This window comes from Terrapene carolina, unplaced genomic scaffold (assembly GCF_002925995.2).
Source record: "Terrapene carolina triunguis isolate 2854851 unplaced genomic scaffold, T_m_triunguis-2.0 Scaffold110, whole genome shotgun sequence".
Lineage (NCBI taxonomy): Eukaryota > Metazoa > Chordata > Testudines > Emydidae > Terrapene > Terrapene triunguis.
This window is the reverse complement of record NW_020664461.1, coordinates 4,234,540-4,253,021: the sequence shown is the minus strand read 5'-3', so window position 1 is coordinate 4,253,021 and position 18,482 is coordinate 4,234,540. Positions and strand designations below refer to the sequence as shown.

The 18,482-nt window shown below is 48.1% G+C and overlaps 1 protein-coding gene across 3 annotated transcripts in view; it reads left to right on the top strand.

Moving 5' to 3' along the window:
* RNF220 (ring finger protein 220) overlaps window positions 1-18,482 on the top strand; it is a 311,685-nt gene that overhangs the window by 259,721 nt on the left and 33,482 nt on the right. For all 3 annotated transcript variants that reach the window (XM_029911609.1, XM_029911608.1, XM_029911607.1), the window contains 3 exons: window positions 13,771-13,867; window positions 15,071-15,157; window positions 16,931-16,986. In XM_029911609.1, the coding sequence (XP_029767469.1) occupies window positions 13,771-13,867; window positions 15,071-15,157; window positions 16,931-16,986 (240 nt within the window). The remainder of the gene's footprint in view (window positions 1-13,770; window positions 13,868-15,070; window positions 15,158-16,930; window positions 16,987-18,482) is intronic.

Below are 18,482 nucleotides of genomic sequence, written 5' to 3'. Positions count from 1 at the left end.
AGGGGTTTTTTCTTTGAAACATTCAGTGTCTCTTTGTGTGTGTGTGTGTGTGTGTGTGTCTGTTACTTGAAAGGAGGGGGGGAGAGGAAAAAAGTGCTTTATCTGAAAAGAATCGCATCAGCTTCGCACTGATAGAAGCCGCTGTCGTCTCTTAAACGGCTTAACGCAGTCAAAAGGCAAGCAGACTTAAAACAGTGTCTTACACAAGGATCGATGGGTGGAACACACAACTGGTAACTGGGGGAAAAAGAGAGCGAGGGAGAGATAACAGTAATGATTGCATTAAGGGAAGCTTGAGGGAGGCTGGTTCTTTGTAGCAGCTTCAAAGGTGCCTGGACTGATGCCTGAGCAAACTGTCCTCTGGAAGTCACCGTTCCTAGAACTCTATGGGAGAGGGATGTACCCCCGCCCTTTTCTTAGCAGATGGGGCAAGTTGATCAGGGAGTGATGGGTTAGCAGCTTCTGTCTGCATCACGTTTTCGGGGGGATTTTGGTCAATTGGCATCTCTTGTCATTCCTTCAGCACAAGGGGTTTGTCTGAGAGGGGAAGGATCGGGGGGGAAGGTGGGGAGCGATTGGGGATGCCGGCCAGGGAGGGGGGATGGTATGTCAGTTTATCGATCGCACCTCAGCCAGGAGAGCTGCAGGCACAGTGCTCTGAGCAGGAGCGGCAGCGTGCTTAATGTGATTGAAAGGCAGTTAAAATGGCGGTGACCTTTTCAGGGGGAATTAGATTGCCTGCCAAGAGTGGTTAGAGGGAGTGATAACGCCAGCTTGAGGAAGCTGTCCAGTCAACTTCAAAGAGAGAGAGACAGAGACAGGAAAAGCAAGCTAGCAGCAAGTACCATTTAAACTACGAACCGCCCTGTCTGATAGAGCAGAGATTGCTGTCCTCTTTAGATATGAAAGAATTGAAGAATTGTCGCTAAGTTCTCTCAACCTGCCCATTTCCCCCCGCCCTTCCGGTGGGCACAGTAGTGAGCCGCTCACCCAGTGCTTTTATGGATTTCTTTTCCTCAAGCAGGTCAGTTGCCTAGAAAATAACGTAATGGGGAAGCCTTTGAATTCATTACAACGGTAAGCAAGGCATTTTCAGGGAAGGGTACTTTCTAACGAAGATCAACCAGACAGGAACCTGACCAAGACAGATTGCAAGAGTCTGAGGGGAAACCCATAGGGAGTATTTAATTCTTGAGTTTCTCTTTGTTTCCCCCCTTCTGAGGTGGCACAGGATTTATAGCCAGCTCCAGTAATGTCCTTAAGAAGAGACGAGCCCGCCCCCACAGGCGGTCCGGGTCTCTTCCCTGAGCGCAGCAGCAGTTAGTGTATGCAGGGGGCTTGATGAAGCCTGATCTACTGTGACAAACCAAAGTCACTCCGGGGTGCTCGTTTGCTTTGGTTCTTGTGTCGTATGCAATCAGTGCAGCTGCTTGAAAAGTGGAACTTATTAAAATACAAATGCCTGAAAGTTTCCAGCAGATGGCTGCAGTCCCACTGTCAGCTCTCGGTCAATCCTCGCAATACCAAGACGTGCTTCAGCAAATGTCGTTAGGACAGCCTTTCTGGCACAAATGCCGATCTGCTTGTCTGGAAACGAGGGGAAGTGCAGTTACCGTAGCTGTGGGCTTCTCCACAGCCTGTGCTTTATGTAAATGTGCGTTGTACTAGAAGAGTGCGAGCACGATGAAGTCTCCGCCCAAATCATCTTGCACTCCAAACAGACACACATGGGGGCTGAGGTGAACCATAAAGCAGATGATTGAACAGCACTCTGCTGTCTGGTACCTCCATGTCTGACGGTTTTAAATTAGAATGGAGTCTGAGGGCAGGCTCCAAAATTGAGGAGAAAATATGGATCTCTTGCCCTTCCAAAGCATCTTTTTTACCCCAAGATCTCAAAACTTTCAGTTTCACATCTCACTGAAGTGCTTATCGTTCCTGTTTTACAGATGAGTAAACTGAGGCACACAGCAGTGACTTCCCCATGTCATGCCTGCAGAGTCAGTGGCAGAGCCGGGGTTAGCACCTCCAATTCCTGACCTACATCCCATCCAGCAATCAGCAGCTTCTCCTGTCTCAACCAAAACCAAACCTGGCATACAGGAGAGCCTGCAACGATGATACAACCCTGCCTCCCTCCATCTGTCCCAACGAGTTAAAGTTGCAGTTAAGGTCAAGCCAAAGAGAGAGTAAGCAGGGCAATACATTTAGAGAGACTTGGCCGTGACGTTGCTAGTGCGTGAGTGGCGAGAGAGTGAAATTTCCCAGGAGACGGGCTAGGAAATGGAAGGTGTCTGTAGTGTCTTCAGAGCCCTCTGGATGAATGAATTAGTAACCAATATCGTTATCCCTGTTTCTGCACTGACTAGACAGGGTACCCGCTGAGAGAGTAGAGCGAACTTGAAGTCGGATGCAAGAGTCACCAGCAGAAGAGTGCAGGAAGGGGTACGAAGTCTTTAATCTCCCCCTCCTTCCAGATCCCGGCTTGAAATGTCCCCCCTCTCTCTCTCTCTCTCTCTCTCTCACTTTTTTTCATCGCCAGCCTCCCTCTTGGCTTTGCCCCTCAATTAAAACATCTTCCCACAGTATGTACATGTAAGCAACTCTCCTGATCTTTCACTGTTACAACCCTTGCTCTCCCAAACTCCTTTTGTCATCTTTGCTTTTGTCTAAGACTCTTAAGTTCTTCTGGGCAAGGATCTGTTGTATAGTTCTGTGCACCCCACTGGTGCTTTATATGTGCCCCTCCCCAGCGAGTGCTCTTTCCAGGGACGCAGTTCTTAACACAGCGTCACACCGCATCTCCAGCTTTGCTGTGTAAAATGACATTTCTCTTTGCACTGCTCCAAGTGATGGAAAAGTCTCAAAGGCAGATCTTTGTCCATGAGGTGGTTCTTGATCTCAGAATGCAGAAAAGGACTGGTTTGTTGTGGACCCTTGTTGTAGGAATGTAATTAACAAGCAAGAGTTAAGCTTTCCCGGAAGGGTTTTATTAGTGTGTGGGAATTGAGGGAGAGGTCTGTTCAGTGGCCATTGAACCTTTTCTGCCATAAAGTAGCCAGGCAGTAGTATTAAAAGAGTTGGTTTTAATGAGGAGGACAAAGAGATAAGGGGAGGGGCTTAGGGATTGTCCGAAGCCCTAGCTTACATAGAGAGAGCATTGTATAACCCACGGTAATTGATATATCATCGTAGCGATAACATTTAGGTCTCACTTCACAAACATTAGTAACACTCATTATGGAACACGCTATGCAAAATGTGTGAGATCAGGGCTCTGACTCTGCTTAGATACTTTGTTAATGGGACACTGCAAAGTTAAAAATCTTTTTTTCCAATTCTTCTAACAAAGGTGAAGCATATCCTAAAATGTTAAAGTCCTATGTACTCTTCAGCATTTGATGCAGTACGTTGACATCAATTTTTATAATGAAACTAGACTAGTCGGCTTCATTTTGGGGTTCTCGGTCAATGACCCAATGCACAGGGAGGGTTTACATCTCAGTAGACTGTTTCTACTGTGATGGTGTTTGACTTTTTTTTTTTTAATACAAAAGTTTCAGTTTAATATTAGTCTTTATTAAATTTAAGAGAACCTAAATTTTTTGCTCAAACTGCTGTACAGTGTTTGTTTAAAGGGAGGTGATCAACTAAACACTAATGTCTAATGATTTACCTGCCGTGTGTAACACCTAAGATCCCCGTAGCTGGGAAGAGATTTGGAGGGGGAATATTCTCTCCTTCAACTTGCTCGGCTCATTTGACAGTGTTTTGAGTGCAGTCGGTTCCCCTGTTGTGTGTGAGTGGGTCTGTCACACGGCAACAAGGGAGGGAGAAAAATTAATTAAAAATAAAAAGGAAAAGTGGTTGTAAAACTACCAAAATTGGCAGGGAGAGTCAAGGGGCAGGCCTAGCACCTGAAACTACTCAGTTGTTGAAATTGACTAGATTTCAAGTTGACAGCATCCCTTTAAACTTCTATTTTCCTAGATGTTAGACATACCGTATAAGCTCACCCGGTCCCATCTGCTGCACACACAGAGTTGCTCCCTCCAATCCATTTTTCTAGTGCTTTGTCCAGTCCAGCTTTGAAATTCCCAGGCTTTAAGACAGTCATTTGATAATTTTTCAAACCGTCTGCAGTTTTGCTAGAACTGCAACCTACCTCTTGGGCTCTCAGGTCAAACTTCAGCCTTACCCACCAAGTAGCTGATTGACGTGATTTTAATAGCATTTTCGAATACAGTTGTTAAGTGTGGGGCAGTGAGATTTTTCTAAAGGAAAAGCGCGTGCGGGTCTCAATGGCTCTAAACAGCTCCTGTCTCTGCATGTCGTCTCTTACGCTAGGCGGTGAAACGCATTATCGAGTAGTGCCCGGAAAGTGGCTAACTGCGTTTGACACACGCCAACTCCCTGCCTCCACACTGGATAATTGCATTGTCAACTGTTCAGCAAAGTGGCAGGTGACACTGCAGCCCGATTGATTGTCCTAGCATCGAGGCTCCTAAGGCTGTCAGCTACCCAATCGATAGAGTTTACACAAGACACCGTGACTGCATCTGTAACTAATTTCAGTTTGAAACTCGCAAGACACCGCTATCCCTGTTCCCTGGCTTGTGTTCTGATTCACTTGCATCCTCTCCCTGGGCTGGGATGTTGCTTTTTCCTTTGAAAGTGCGTCTTGGTGTGTTTTTTTTTTTTTTTCTTTTCTTTTGGAGCAGCAAGTGAAGAAATCAATGGTGTGTTTTGTGGTTTCAGATTTGAGGGCATTACTGCACATGGCTAACTAGCAGCTCCAGTTTCGCAATCAATAGACTGATCAATTGATTAAATTAACACTGATTTTCTTTCTTCTTCCTGGCCTAGAAAAGAATTAGTTTGGAGTAGAGCATGCGGGTTTGGCTTATGAAATTTAGGCCTTGTTATTTCAGCCCGTGACCATTTCCACCCACTCTTCCTCCTCTACCCACAAATAAAATCTCTCTGCCTATCATTACTTAAAGCAAATGACAATGGGGCCTGCGGCTGGCAATGGCCTCGGTAAGCCGGGGTGTCACTTTCAGCTGTTCACCAGCCTCGCTGCGTCATGCTCGGCTGCTTTAGAAAAGGCATTCTCTTGGCTTCTCCATGCTGCTTTATTATTGGCAAAGTTGCGACATTCCTGTGATCCCTGTCAGCGGTGCTTATTGATCCAGTGATGGGAATCTGCTTCGTGATTCAAGATTACTTTAATTCCCCTCGTCCCTTTTTGGTTCCCACCCTCTCTCTACGGGAACTAAAGCTTTCAGAGCCACCCTTCTTCGATCATGGAAATCAAGCCAATGGCTGCTCAGACCGTGGTTCTGATTCTTCTTTTGTGTTACAGCAGTGGGGTTGGAATTGCAGCCTTCCAAATAGAGGCGAGGCTGCAGGCGCGTCCCTCCGTGCATTACACAGGCACAAAGCTCCAGGAAGCTAGGCAGGAAGTGCCATATTGGATCAGACCACTGGGCTGAATGTCCACTTCACTGCCTCCAGCCACAGCCTCCAGCTGATGCTTCGCAGGGAGGCATGAAAGAAATCCCTGCAATATCCCTAGCCAGTGCCACAATGTAGGGTGCGGGAGAAAACAACTCCTTCCCGACCCCTCAGTGATCAGCTCATGTCCTGAACCATGTTTGATTTCCCTTATATTAGCATGTATTGCTACCAAATGTTGTTAGTTTTCATAATGCTATGCAGCCCTTTCTTTAAAGCCAGCTGTTCTTCGGGTTGTTAGTAAAGATCACTGCCGGTGTCTAGGACACTGATTTTTCAGTCTAGTGACCAAACTGCACACTTTTACCTACCAGCCCAGGGGTAACCTGGGAGGGACACCTCTACTGGACAGGCCTGTGCAGATGTGCTCTTCTGTGTCCATTTCCCTGATCAATTGCAATTTCCTGTGAACTGGATTTGGGTTCCTGACGTCACTTGGAAATACAGTTCTGTCCTGCAAACAGCTTTCCATGAGCTTGGAATGTACATTTCCCCTGGTGAAAGTTGCTAGCAGAATTCCTGTATGTTCAATCGTATGGTACAGGGGAGTAGAGGAACCACTTGACTGTCTGATAATCGGATCCGGTGAAACATTATTGATCTGGAGAAAGATGTCTGATTAGGATGGCCTCTTCTTCTGCTCCCCTCTGTAAAAAGAAAGAAAAAGCTTTCTCTTTCCTTCCAATGCACTTTTTAAAAATAAAGCCACATCTGTGCCATCTTGTCCTCTTCGCACTAGTTTGGGCTATTTCAGCAGCTGAGGAAATAAACCCGTGGTAGAGCTGCTCTTAGGAAGCCTGTGAGGGCCTGGTAGTGTCTCTGCACAAAATGCTTTTATTGCCGTCTTTGTTTTTGCTCTCCAAGAAGCCAGTGAGTGACATTTCTTTAAGAAAATACACGGCATGTGCTAGAAGGGCAGGCTGTGCTGAGGCGAGTTATTGCAATGGGTGTTGTGGGTGGGGGGTAATTAGCCAAACCTATAGGCTTGGAAACTTACGGGAGGCTTTTTCTTCCTGAATATGTGTAAATCACCTGTGAGCAGCACAAAAGCTTCTCTTCCAGCCAACTCAGCCCCCATCAGGCCTGCGCGCTACAGAGTTGTATTTGGAGTCAGACCCACTTGTAAAATGTTTTATTTTTGAAGGCGGAATTGAGAATTTTATAATGTTCCTGACCAGCATTCAAGCCCTCCCTCCTTGGAGCCCAGCAGCTAGAACTCAGATCTCCTTCAAGAGGGTGTCCCAAGTGCTCACCAGCTCGACCCCAGCCTACAGACCAGTTTTCATGCTGTGGGCTGTTGCCTTTCCCGGTCCCTTTGCTTGGTTAAGAATTGGGTGGTGCAGTCCCTGTCAACTCAGCTTGCTGAGGGTCTGAGCAATGGAGATGAAAAGTGAGACCCTTCCGGAAGCAGGAATAAATGCCAGGAGGGATTTGGTCCTCACGAGTCCAGTCTCTGTTCTGTTGGCGTATGGTGCCTCGCGGAGTGAGGTCCTGGTCCCTGCGTAGGAACACAAATCATAACTACAGTGTGGCACGGAGCACAGAACCTAAGGGTTAGTGTCTCCTGTTGGGTTTGCATTTGTAGCGCACACCAAACAAATATACTTAAAACTGAGAAAACGAGCTCACCCGCCAGGACGGAGTTGAGCCATGGAGCCTGGGCCAACGAGGGCTTTGCCTGCCCTGCTGGGCTGTGGTCATCTCAGTCTGTGCAACTTTGCTTCGTTCTTGCCTTTCCGTTTCCAGCCTCGCCAGCCTCCACGTAGATTCAGGGTTCCTCCCTGCAAGAGCTGCTGCTGATACTGCAAACAAGTGAAGCCGCGTACGCTGTCACTTTGACCATCTGTTATCAGCTCCCACAGGAGAGACACACAAGCTTGAATTCAGGTCCCTTGTAAAATCTCTTTATTCTCTAAATCTGTAATCTAAATCAGATATTCAGTTAATGGCGGAATCTTAGCCAGCTTGAGTTGTATACACTGAAAATGCTAGGTGAGCTGTCCTCCGAGTGCATGTAGAGGGAGGTGGGATTTGAAGGAAGGCCATGTGACATGCAAGGTCAGAAAAGTCATTCCAGATACAAAGAACGGCCCCCGGGCTTGGGAGAAGGCACAGGGGTGCTGTGGAAACTTGTGTGAGGAGAAAAGAGCCCTTTCTGCCAGGATATCCATTTTTCATCTCCACGTATAGGAGGCCATGGGAAGCATTTCCATTCTCCTTCGAGCCTGCGGCCTGCATGTCAGCCAAGAGGCATATGAAATAGGCCTCCTTGTTTTCACATTGCAAAGCTTCACATCCATATTTCAGTGGCAGTGTTGCTTATTCTGAGCTCCTAGAATATTCAGAAATAACTGGCTCTTGTGCTAAGGGCGGTTACTCTGAGGCCAGCCAAAGTAATGCTGTATACACCATTCCAGAGGGCTGCAGACACTCTAGGTAAGTGATCTTGATAGGTACATTCTGATTGATGGGAGAGTTTGTCTCCCAAACTGTCACATGGTTTATAAAGGTGCCACTCAACAACAGTGCTGGAATTGCTTGTCAGAGCACCTGGCTCCAAGAGCAATGGGGATAGGAGACAGAACTGTAACTTTGTTTTTTCTTGGCTTAATGGCCCCAGTGTCTGACCTGCCTGCTCACTCTTGTTTGTCTGGCCCTTAAAGAGGCAGCTGGGATTAAGACTGTCAGAGAATTGCACTGCTTTAGCACCTGGAGGGTTAGTGTTATCACACAGGGCAGCATATGACAGGTCTGCTGCAGACAGAACACACAGCATAAGCAGAGAATGCTTCAGCTAGAAAATAGAATGATGTGGCAGGTTTCATTTTTAATCTGAAAGCAGTGTAATTACAATGCACTTTGGGCCTTATCCTACTCTCCTTCCTTGTATAATCCATGGCTTCCCCTGTGAGTAATGGCTGCAGGATCGGGCCTCTTACGAATTCCCAAATCAAACTTACACCTTAACTTTCAGGTGACAGCTGTGACTTTATTCACATGTTGGCAATAAAGTTCAGTCCTCAGAACTGTCCTCTCTGTGAAGAGGAGGGAGGCACTGGTGTTAAACCTCCTCTGTAGGCAGCTTTGCTGATAATAGTGAATTACTGTGCCGCCTTCAGACAACTAAGCCAGCCCAGAATAACCCCTCTCGTGTTCCATCGCATTGCAATGAACCATAAATCAGCTGGGTGGAACAATGTGATGTGGTGTCTCCTGGACGTTCACATTTTTTTCTAGTACAACAGCCTCACTTACAAGTACCACCAAGTACAAGCTACGCTCTGCAGCCATCCCCGCGCTCCGTTTCATATTTTCCCTGCTTCTGGATGGCAGCATGCCCATGGCAAAGGGTAAGCAGGAGGTGGGAGTTCTGAGTTCTTTTTACACTCTGAGTGAGTTAGGATCACACCTGCTTCTATCAGGCCTTCCTTGCATTTAGTGGTCCTCTTAATCCATTTATAACAGCACTTGTCCAGAAATCTGGTTTGAATGAGCCTGAGATGAATAATTAATGTCAAGCGGTTCAGACGTCAAATATTTGAACAGCTGCTTGGGTGTTTTCACTGGCTTTGTGCAGGGAGGCAACACCAGAAAAGTTACATCAGGAGGGACAAGTTAAAACTCTGGCTTCAAACCCTGACCTATCAGACCTGGCCTTAAAACTAACCTTCCCTTGGGTGAAACCTGTTTGAAAGTGTGTGTGATGGGCCATTGGTTTCACAAGTTGATCTCTGGTCAGGTTGTGCGTTGCCTTCTCTTCTCTAGCATTCTCCTCTAAGTAGTGATGATTCCAGGATCGATGGTCTTCTTGTTCAATCTTGACATCTCTCAGAAACATGTTTTTCCTTCAGAGAACAGGAACCTGTAAATTTCTAAAACTGATCAATAGCATTGCTTCTATTTTGGCTTGCCCACTAGCTAGGAGGGTTGCTTTTGTTCCACAGACCGAGAAATACAGTTCCGGGCTCCATTTTGTTGACAACGCATAATCTGTAACAGCTCACATTCTTGTTACAAAAATCCTGCCTCTTATTTGGTAAAGTTAGATGAAGTCAGGATTGTGTGTTGGAGAAATACCTAGGGCAGGATTACCTGGCATTAACCTCTAAGTGCTGCCCCTCCAGGCCCAGAACTGGGAGTCCTCAGCTGATCAGTCTGGAAAGCATGCCCTCCAGCCTCTTCGCTGAATGTCCCTGTGCTGCAACACATCTGAATGTTTAAACCGTGCACTTTGTTTGAGGAGGCTGCCCTGCTTGACATGGCTTTCTAGCTACGTCAGATCATAATAAAGTATCTTCTTTCGTAACACACCTTCATGGCTTCCCACACCCATCCTCCTTCTCCCCTCCCCACGAGGCAGGCTGGTGCTGGCTGGTCCCTGCTACCTGTCACCATGTCTGGCCAGCACTGCTTCCATTAGTGTCATTAAACCAAGGTTTTCAAAAGTGACTAGCAATTTTGGGTACCCAAATTTGATGTGGCTTAAAGGGCCTGACTTGCAGGAAGCGCTGAGTACCTGCCCCTAAACTGAGGCATCCAAACTCACTAGTCTCTTGGGGTTAGTCTGGACTCAACTAGCACTAAAGAGACGACTAAGGTGGGATATGACAGAGGTCTATAAAATCATGACTGGTGTGAAGACAGTAAATCAGGAAGTGTTATTTACTCCTTCTCATAACACAAGAACTAGGGGTCACCCAATGAAATTAATAGTCAGCAGGTTTAAAACAAACAAAAGGAAGTATTCACACAACACACAGTCAACCTGTGGAACTCTTTGCCAGAGGATGTTGTGATGGCCAAGACTATAACAGGGTTCAAAAAGGAACTAGATAAATTCATGGAGGATAGGTCCAGCAATGGCTATTAGCCAGGATGGGCAGGGATGGTGTCCCCTAGACTCTGACTGCCAGAAGCTGGGAATGGGTGACGGGATGGATCACTTGATGATTACCTGCTCTGTTCATTCCCTCTGAAGCAGCTGGCATTGGCCACTGTCGGCAGACAGGATACTGGGCTAGATGGACCATTGGTCTGATCCAGTGTGCCCTTTCTTATTGCAGTGTCAGACAGATGTTGTTTCCCTACTGGTGATCAAAGAAGAGACTTGCTTTCATGCTCTTTTGCACGTGATGTTGCGGTAGTAGGAGGCTCTGGTGGGAAGGGAGTGAGGTTATATAACGAGGAGGATGAGTGGATTGTGTGCATCCATGAAACATCTCAGGAAAGTTTTTTGTCCTATGGTCTGAATTGTCCAGCTTCCTTTATTGCTCTGGCATTGCACTTTACAAAACTCCCCCCAGGGCTAGTAACTCAGTACTGACTGAGCAAGCGGCTTATTCCATGGGCTGAGATGGGGGCCAAACTGAGAACTCCGAGGTCAGAATGGAAGTTCCCAGACCTAGCAGTATTGCAGGTGTTGAACATCACCACTGATTCCTCCAGTTCTCCATCAGCAACTCCCATAACTGAAAAAGTCACAGCAAAAACTACCAAAATAGCGCGTGCTCTCTCTCTCTGGCTGTATTTCAGGGCAGACTTCGTGGGAGGGATAAGACCTTTACTGTGAATGTGATAGAGAACATTTCTGAGCTCGTGTTCTCCAAAGCGGGCAGAGTTGGGAGCTAGCAAAGGAGTTGTTAGTGCCGCCATTATTAGCCTTAAAAAGGATTTCCCCATGCACAAATGAGAGTTCAGTGAGGATGGGGTTAGGATTCTGAAATCAGATGCCTTAATGTTGGTAAGCTACACCACCGAAGCCAGGCTATATCTCTTAAACGCTCACCATGATCCACTAGACTCTTTGGCTTGGATGATTTAGAAACCAAACTGATGAAAACATGCTTGTTTCCCCTGTGCATGGCATCCTTGCAGATAGTGGAACCAAAGGAGAAATCCCTTTTACACTCAATTGACCCCCGACGACACCACCACCACCACCTCCCTCAGGCACTCATTCCAAGTATTCATTATCTGGCTAACATTCAAATCACTTCTGGGACTGGCCAAGTCACTGCTCCAGCTTTGCATGATTTGTGTTTCCCACCTCTTGGAAAGAAAAATGAAGACCTGTACGTCCAAAGCTTATGGCCTTTGAGAAGTGATGGGCTACAGTAATGCCAGGTGCAGAAAATGGTGTTACTGGAGGTTTAATGTCATGCTTGTAAATTACCACTACATCTCTCGCTGCGAGTTCTCAGGCAGCATTGAAAGAACATCCAGCTCTTCTGACAGGTCTCTCGTATTACTTTAAATCTTCTCCCAAACATTGTGATGAACTGAAAGAGTCGAGATTTAGTGGATGAGCCATTGCTGTGAGAGAAGGAAGCTCAGGATGTACTTTGTCCGCCAGCATATAACACGACTCAGCCTGTACTTGAAACGCTTCCGATGGGCTCGGCTGGCAAGGGCGCTGCCTGTATGCTTCTGGAGGCTGTGCCACTTATCACAAAGCAGTGCCTTGCTTTCAGAAGCCGGTGTTGGGTGCTGCACTTACACAGGTGTCAATAATGGCAGTTTGGTAGCTCTGGTGAAAATTGAAAGCTGGTCGTTGCTTCGGGGGCGGGGGCTGGCTGAGTTAATCTGGAGAGGTGATCCTGAAAACTGATGGAGTGCTGAAAGTGCCACTCTTTAAAGGCCCTCGTTTTATATGGGGGAAGAGAGATATCAAGTCTTTATAAACAAATTTTATTAGCAGCTTAACTGATAACGTGTACATTCTCAGAGACTGACAGTGACATACTGCATTCGAGTGGTGTCCTTGGAAAGAGATCTGTATCCTGTCTAGCTCCCACTGGGGATATAGCCAGCTAGAAATACTGCTCCACCAACATGGGGGGGTCAGGGAGGGGGACACAGATCCGGTATTGACACCATAAACTGGATTGAGAGCACAGTGGACTGGGAGAAGAGTCAGGCCCTTGTGTTGTCAAGAGGGTGACTCGGGGGATGGGGGGACTTCTGTTTTTATGAGGAGCAATTAATAATCCTTCCCAAAATTAATATCCCTAACTGAAACTCACCATCTCCTCCCTTCCTGGGCGCATTCACACTGCACAAGAAGCCTTTGCTCTCAAAGCCCAATTAAAACTGACATGAGCCAGAGTTAGTGATCTGATACCAAAATGTTTTGACTCTGCTACAGCCCTTCAACATGGAGGGAGGATGGCCTTGTGGTTAATGCATTGGGTTGGGACTCAGGCCTCAGTTTCCCCATCGATCAATGGAGATGTTGAATTGTAACTGTTTGGTGTGAACACTCTTGCTGTGTTTGTACAACATTTGGCTCAACAGAACCTGATCCTGGCTGGCATGCCCACAAAGCAATAACAACAATGCTCAAAGATGCTTCTTGCCGATGAAGTGGGCTGTAGCCCACGAAAGCTTATGCTCAAATACATTTGGTAATTTCTAAGGTGCCACAAGTACTCCTGTTCTTCTTGCCTGTGTTGGCTCTCTCCTAAAGATTAGCACTTCTTATGTGGCTTTCTAAATACTTTCTACTAAGTATTTGGGGGTACTCAATCCTGTGAGAGCCTGGGCACCCTCAGCTCCCCTAGGAGTTAATCAGGAGTGCTTAACACTTCACAGGATCTGGGCCTACGCAGCGCTTCATACTTCAGCAAGGATTTTGCCTGCGTAAGAAGTGCTCGTTAGGGCCCTTAACGTTAGTGTGTTCCTTATCTGCTTCCCAGAAGTCGTTTTATTCTCATTCATGAACATTTAATATTGGACAAAATTAAGCAGAGGCCAACACTCGTTACAAAAATAGGTGTTTTATTATCCTGGTGTCTGTTTGTCCCCACTGATAAGGCCACTGGGAAACATGAGGATTATCTCGTCGTGTTTGGCTGAGAAACCATGTGATGAACAAACTTAGCTACACCCACTAACTTCTTTTGATGTTTGAGCTTTCAGCCATGAGTGAGAGACAATCCCAATTTCTGAACCACCCTCTATAACCCTCAAGCTCCCCTTTTTCCTTGCTACAAAAAGTAAAGTTATGATGAGGGTGATGGAAATCTCTAAAATTCCCTTCATAATTGAAAATTAAACTGTCTCATTCTTTCTGATTGGCACTGGTTCCTGCTGCTAATCTGTTCAAAATACATGGCTGAGCTCTGAAGGATGGCCCACGCAGCCCAGCCTCTGTCCTAGGATTTCTTTCCAGGGATCTCCTTGTGTTGCTCTCTGAGATGTTTTGCTACAGCGCACTGATTCGTGATACTAGTCCACCCATTTTATTCCCTCCAGGCTCCGGATTCATTATGTGCAGTGGCAAGGAGAATCCGGATAGCGACGCTGATCTCGACGTGGATGGAGATGACACACTGGAATACGGGAAACCACAGTATCGTTTTTGAGACATTCTTACTCAGCTGTGTGTCTGATGCTTCTGACCCTGTGATACAGCGTTGCCCTGTGTAACGTTGAGTGGGCCAGCCCCCGTGAGGAATGCCAGCAGCTCCCCACACTGCATATCATACACTTGATCGTTTGGGTTATTTCCCTAATGTCTCTGACACAACACTTCCTTGTCCTTGTTAGTTACCTATACCCCATCCTGGCATGTGGCTCCTTCGTCCACACCACCTTTTTCTACGTCGCCAGAAGCGAATCATTCGGTGTCTCCTTTTTTCCATACGCTCAGATTTTCCCCAAATGCACTCTGCTCCAGGATTGTCCGAAGCTCCCTAAAAGCCGAACTGTGGCCCTTCCCGTTCCCCCAAGGCCCCGCCCCTGCACTGCCTCGTCCCTGAGGCCCTGCTCCCAAGCCCCCTTTTCCCCCCAAGATCCCACCACCTGCTCTCTCCTCTCCACCACCACCCTCCCATTGCTCACCCTTAAGGCCAGTAAAAAGTAATGGGGCCCTGCCCCCCCCCCCCCCAGCCCCCTGTTCCGGTGCACTTGCTCTGCTCCAACTATTTGGTTAGGGCTGGAGCTTTTCCATCCAGAAATTTGGGCCAGAGCAACTGGACTGTACCAAGCAGCTCTAGTAGCTGTTCAATGCAGGCATCTAGCAAGAGGGGGAACAGCCACGCGATCTGAATTCCCTGAAGGCAACGTTTACACTCTGACATTCAGGGGGGGTGAGACTGATTGTCTCTATTCTGGAATTGAATTACACCTGCACCAGCTGGTGTGAGTCAGCATCTCTCTAATAGAGGCCGTGGCACCGTGCTGACTGAGGCCTGCAGAGGATCCGGCCCTAAAGTGTCCGTAAGCCAAAGCTGGTATTCTCAAAAGAAAACCGAACAGGAGATTGAGACTTTGTCTCTCTCAGAACAGCTCTTCCCGCATGTTACTATCAAAGGAATCTCTCCACATGGCACAGAGTGTTACCTTCCTGTCTAAGTTTGTTACCATGTTGCCTTTGAAATCAAAGCTTCGGGAAGGGAGCTGTTGATGTAGATTGTCCGAATGAACTCGCTGTGTGTCCTTTGGAGCCAAAGTTGGCTGGCTGAGCCCCCAGTGCCGCGAAATAGGCGCACCGCAGAGCACACTCTCCTCCCCCTCGACGAGGCTGTATTGCTCCTTAACCCTCTGTGCTCAGGTATACCGAGGCAGACATCATCCCTTGCACCGGGGAAGAGCCGGGCGAAGCCAAAGAGCGGGAGGCACTCCGCGGTGCCGTCTTAAAGTAAGCGCCTGGGCTTTGGAATTGTTTTCACCAAACTGGCTGGGTGTGAGTTGAGGGGGAAATCCCTGTTCAGCTGTGTGTGTGTGAGACGTGGCAAGAGAGAGGCAAAGTCGTGTTGCTTGGGCTGAATTCCCCACCCGGGGTGTAGGAAGGGGCAAATGAGGATATGGTTAGGGATTCGTAGAAGCCCCTGCTAAGCACATTTCCCAGCTACTCTGGCCACACCCACTCCCCAGAAGGGCCACCTACTCTGAGAGCAGCATTGGCCAGCTGCTAACTTCGGGTGGAGAAGACACTGGTGCTGCAATCCCCCTCTGGGCAGACCTTTCACGGTCGGGGGCCCTGAGCTCTGCCACTCCCCAGAGCGGACTAGAGTTGGGTAGATCTGTAGCTGCGCAGCACCGTGCGTGGGACTGCCCGGGGTGGGGTAGAACAGGCCAGCGGACCCCTCTGCATGCTGCACTGAGTAGGGGCAGGTCTGTGCCGCTCCCTCGTGGGGCAGGCCTTTGCACGGGGAACCGAGAGCCCTGCCTCGCTTGCTCCAGGCTGTGAAATGCAGGCAGGCAGCCAGGATACCATGTGAGCCAGGCACTGGGGGAAGTGCTTCAGGCAAATAACAAAATGACTGTGAACAGGGACCTAGGATTGTTTTTCTAGCCCTCTGCCCTGCATGGAAATAGGGCTTCAATTTCCCCTCTGTCCCTTAGACTGAGTGATCCTGTGAGGTCAAGGGTGAAGTGATTGATAAAGCAGTGAAATAAAGCTTTCTTACTGCTTAGCCTGTCACAAACAGTGGCTCAAAATTAGGTTCCACTCTGTAGAAACATGGGATTTGCCACGCTGGATCAGACCCTTGGGCCTTCAGCAGCAGCCAATCCCTCTGCTTCAGAGTGAGGTAGAACCATTCCCCTGGCACATTGTGATGGGGGGGAATCCCTCGCCAGTGCCCGCAGACAGTAGTGGGGAGGTGTGGTGTGCGGATTACAGCAGGAGCCTGGAACCTACCATGTCACATTCCCATATGTGGCTCCGTCACTCAGACACTGTATTGCCTTGCAGTCCTTGAGCCCCTCTCCGACTCATTTGCCCCATCTGTAAAATGGGGGTGATTATACTTCATATTTGCAAAGTGCTTTGAAATTCTGACCAAAGGCTCCGGAGAAATGCAGAGTGTAATTATTAGCTCAGGCCCTGAAGCAGGAGGCTAGATTACCCTTTTAATGTAACCCTCTTAGCTCGCAGAGCTGGAAATGTCACTTAGTGCTCATAATTACCCAGGCGCCTTTAAAGATTCTCTTGTGCAGTGACTGGTCACGCTTGCCAGTTCTATATGCTTTAGTGTAATGGGTGTCCCAAACGTGAAGCGTTAAAAGGCCCCGCCTGTGAGAAGGGGCAGTTATTCTTAGAGGGAGAGTCCGTTGTACGTAGAGAGAAGCCTTTTGCCTCTGGAATCCTGGGTGCAAAACTCAGCCTTAGGTTACAAGGGAAGGAATTTGGATCCAAAGCGTTCAGTCAACATCACAACCACTGAGTGGTTCAGTACAGACTGTGTGGGCACAGCAGGAGTTGGGAGCATTGGGAGAGCTGTGCGGGGAACAAAGCCCAGTTCTAGAGAAGGTTAGTCCCTTGCTTTGATGCCCAGATTTAAGTGGGAGGGAATGTTTGTATTTAAGCTGTTGAAACCTACAAAAAACAGTGAGACTTGTGTGTGTTGTAGGGACCACGGACTCCCCGTGACCTGCTTTCAGCATTGTCTCTCTTCTCTGTTTTTAGTGGTGGTACGCCCAGTACCCGAATAACGCCAGAGTTTTCCAAATGGGCCAGTGATGGTGAGTGTTAGATCCATAAATTACTGTTCCATCCTGAACAGGCAGATCTTCTCCTGCAGGTTTGGATGGAGGGCAGGTGGGTGGGGAGGGAGTGGGTTGATCTTCCACTTTTTTCGAGTTGCAGTCACTTGCCTGTGGAGTGGTCATGGTAACTGCATGTCAATAAAAGCAGGCAGTGATCTTGTGTATAGATAGCCCCTTGACCCCCAAACAGTATCATTAACAATACTCGGTACTGGCAGAACACCTTTATTCTGGGGATCTCAGAGGGCCCCACACATATTCCTCCTCGTGGGCCTTTGAGGGGCTGACCCCAAGGTGGAGACTTGTCAGTCAGAGACAGGATTAGAACTCTGGCATTTTGGGCTCCCACTCCTGGGCTCTGACCATTAGGCCGCACCAACTTCCTGTTGAGCTGAATGATGTCATAAAATAGCATCTGAATGAAAGGGAAAAAAACAGCTGGTGACTGCTTGGCCTGGTGACACAGGATGCCAGTTGGTAACCAGTGAGGTCTCTTGTGGTGGGAGCCATTGAGGGTCAGAGTGGGATCCCATCTGTAGAGAACAGGGAGTTTTAAGGCCAGCAGTCAAATAGTGAGGGTGGTGTCCTGGGGGCACTGCCCTCTGTGGTCGGAGTGTCTAGGAGCAGGGTAATGGAGGAGCCTGCCCAGCTGGTCAGGAGGTCTCTGCGCAATAATGGACATGGTAATGGAAGTTCTCCCTCCCCAGCAGAAACCACACTGCCTTGGGTCGTCCTCCTCCTCCTCCGTTTACTTAAGCAGCTGTTAGAGCTTCGCTCCCCAGTGCTGCTGTTCGGTCGCTGGTGGCTTGACCCAGACACACGTTAATGCTGCCCCTTTTTTGTTGCCGTCCCATTTTTAAAAGGACATGTGAGATTAATAATGCAACCTCCGAAGTAGATTTTGTCCTCTGTGGTGTCAGCATAAGAGAATAGTGCCTCCTATTGCTGTTCCCATGGAGTTCTTCCTTTAGCCCAAGTGGCAGAGGCCTGTGCTTTTAGCATGGCGTGTCCTGGCTTCTGTCCCAGCTGAGGATACACGGTGGAAGCTGCCCACAGTAATGATCTGCGACAAAGAAAATGGTTTGAGCTGTGACTTACGTTGATACTCATTTGAAAGCATGTGTCGTTCTTTGAGGTTTTTTAAACCCATCGGGGGTGGTTTTATTTTTAAAAGCCAGCGGCCCCCGGGCACATACCCATCCCTACAATAACAAACTAGTGGGAAGTGTGAGCAGCCCCCCAGTAATAAAACTTCACACGTTCCCGCTGTAGAGCCCCAAGCACATCACAGCATTGGGTAAGTGCTGTTGTCCCTGCTTTCCAGAAGAGGGAACCGAGACAGAACAAAGTTAGGAGACTTGACCTCAGTCACCCAGGGAGCGCAGTAGCAGAACTGGGACTAGAATGCTGGGCGCCTGATGCCCAGGCCTCCTAAGAGTCCACAACCAGGGGCTTGGGCAACTGCACAGTAC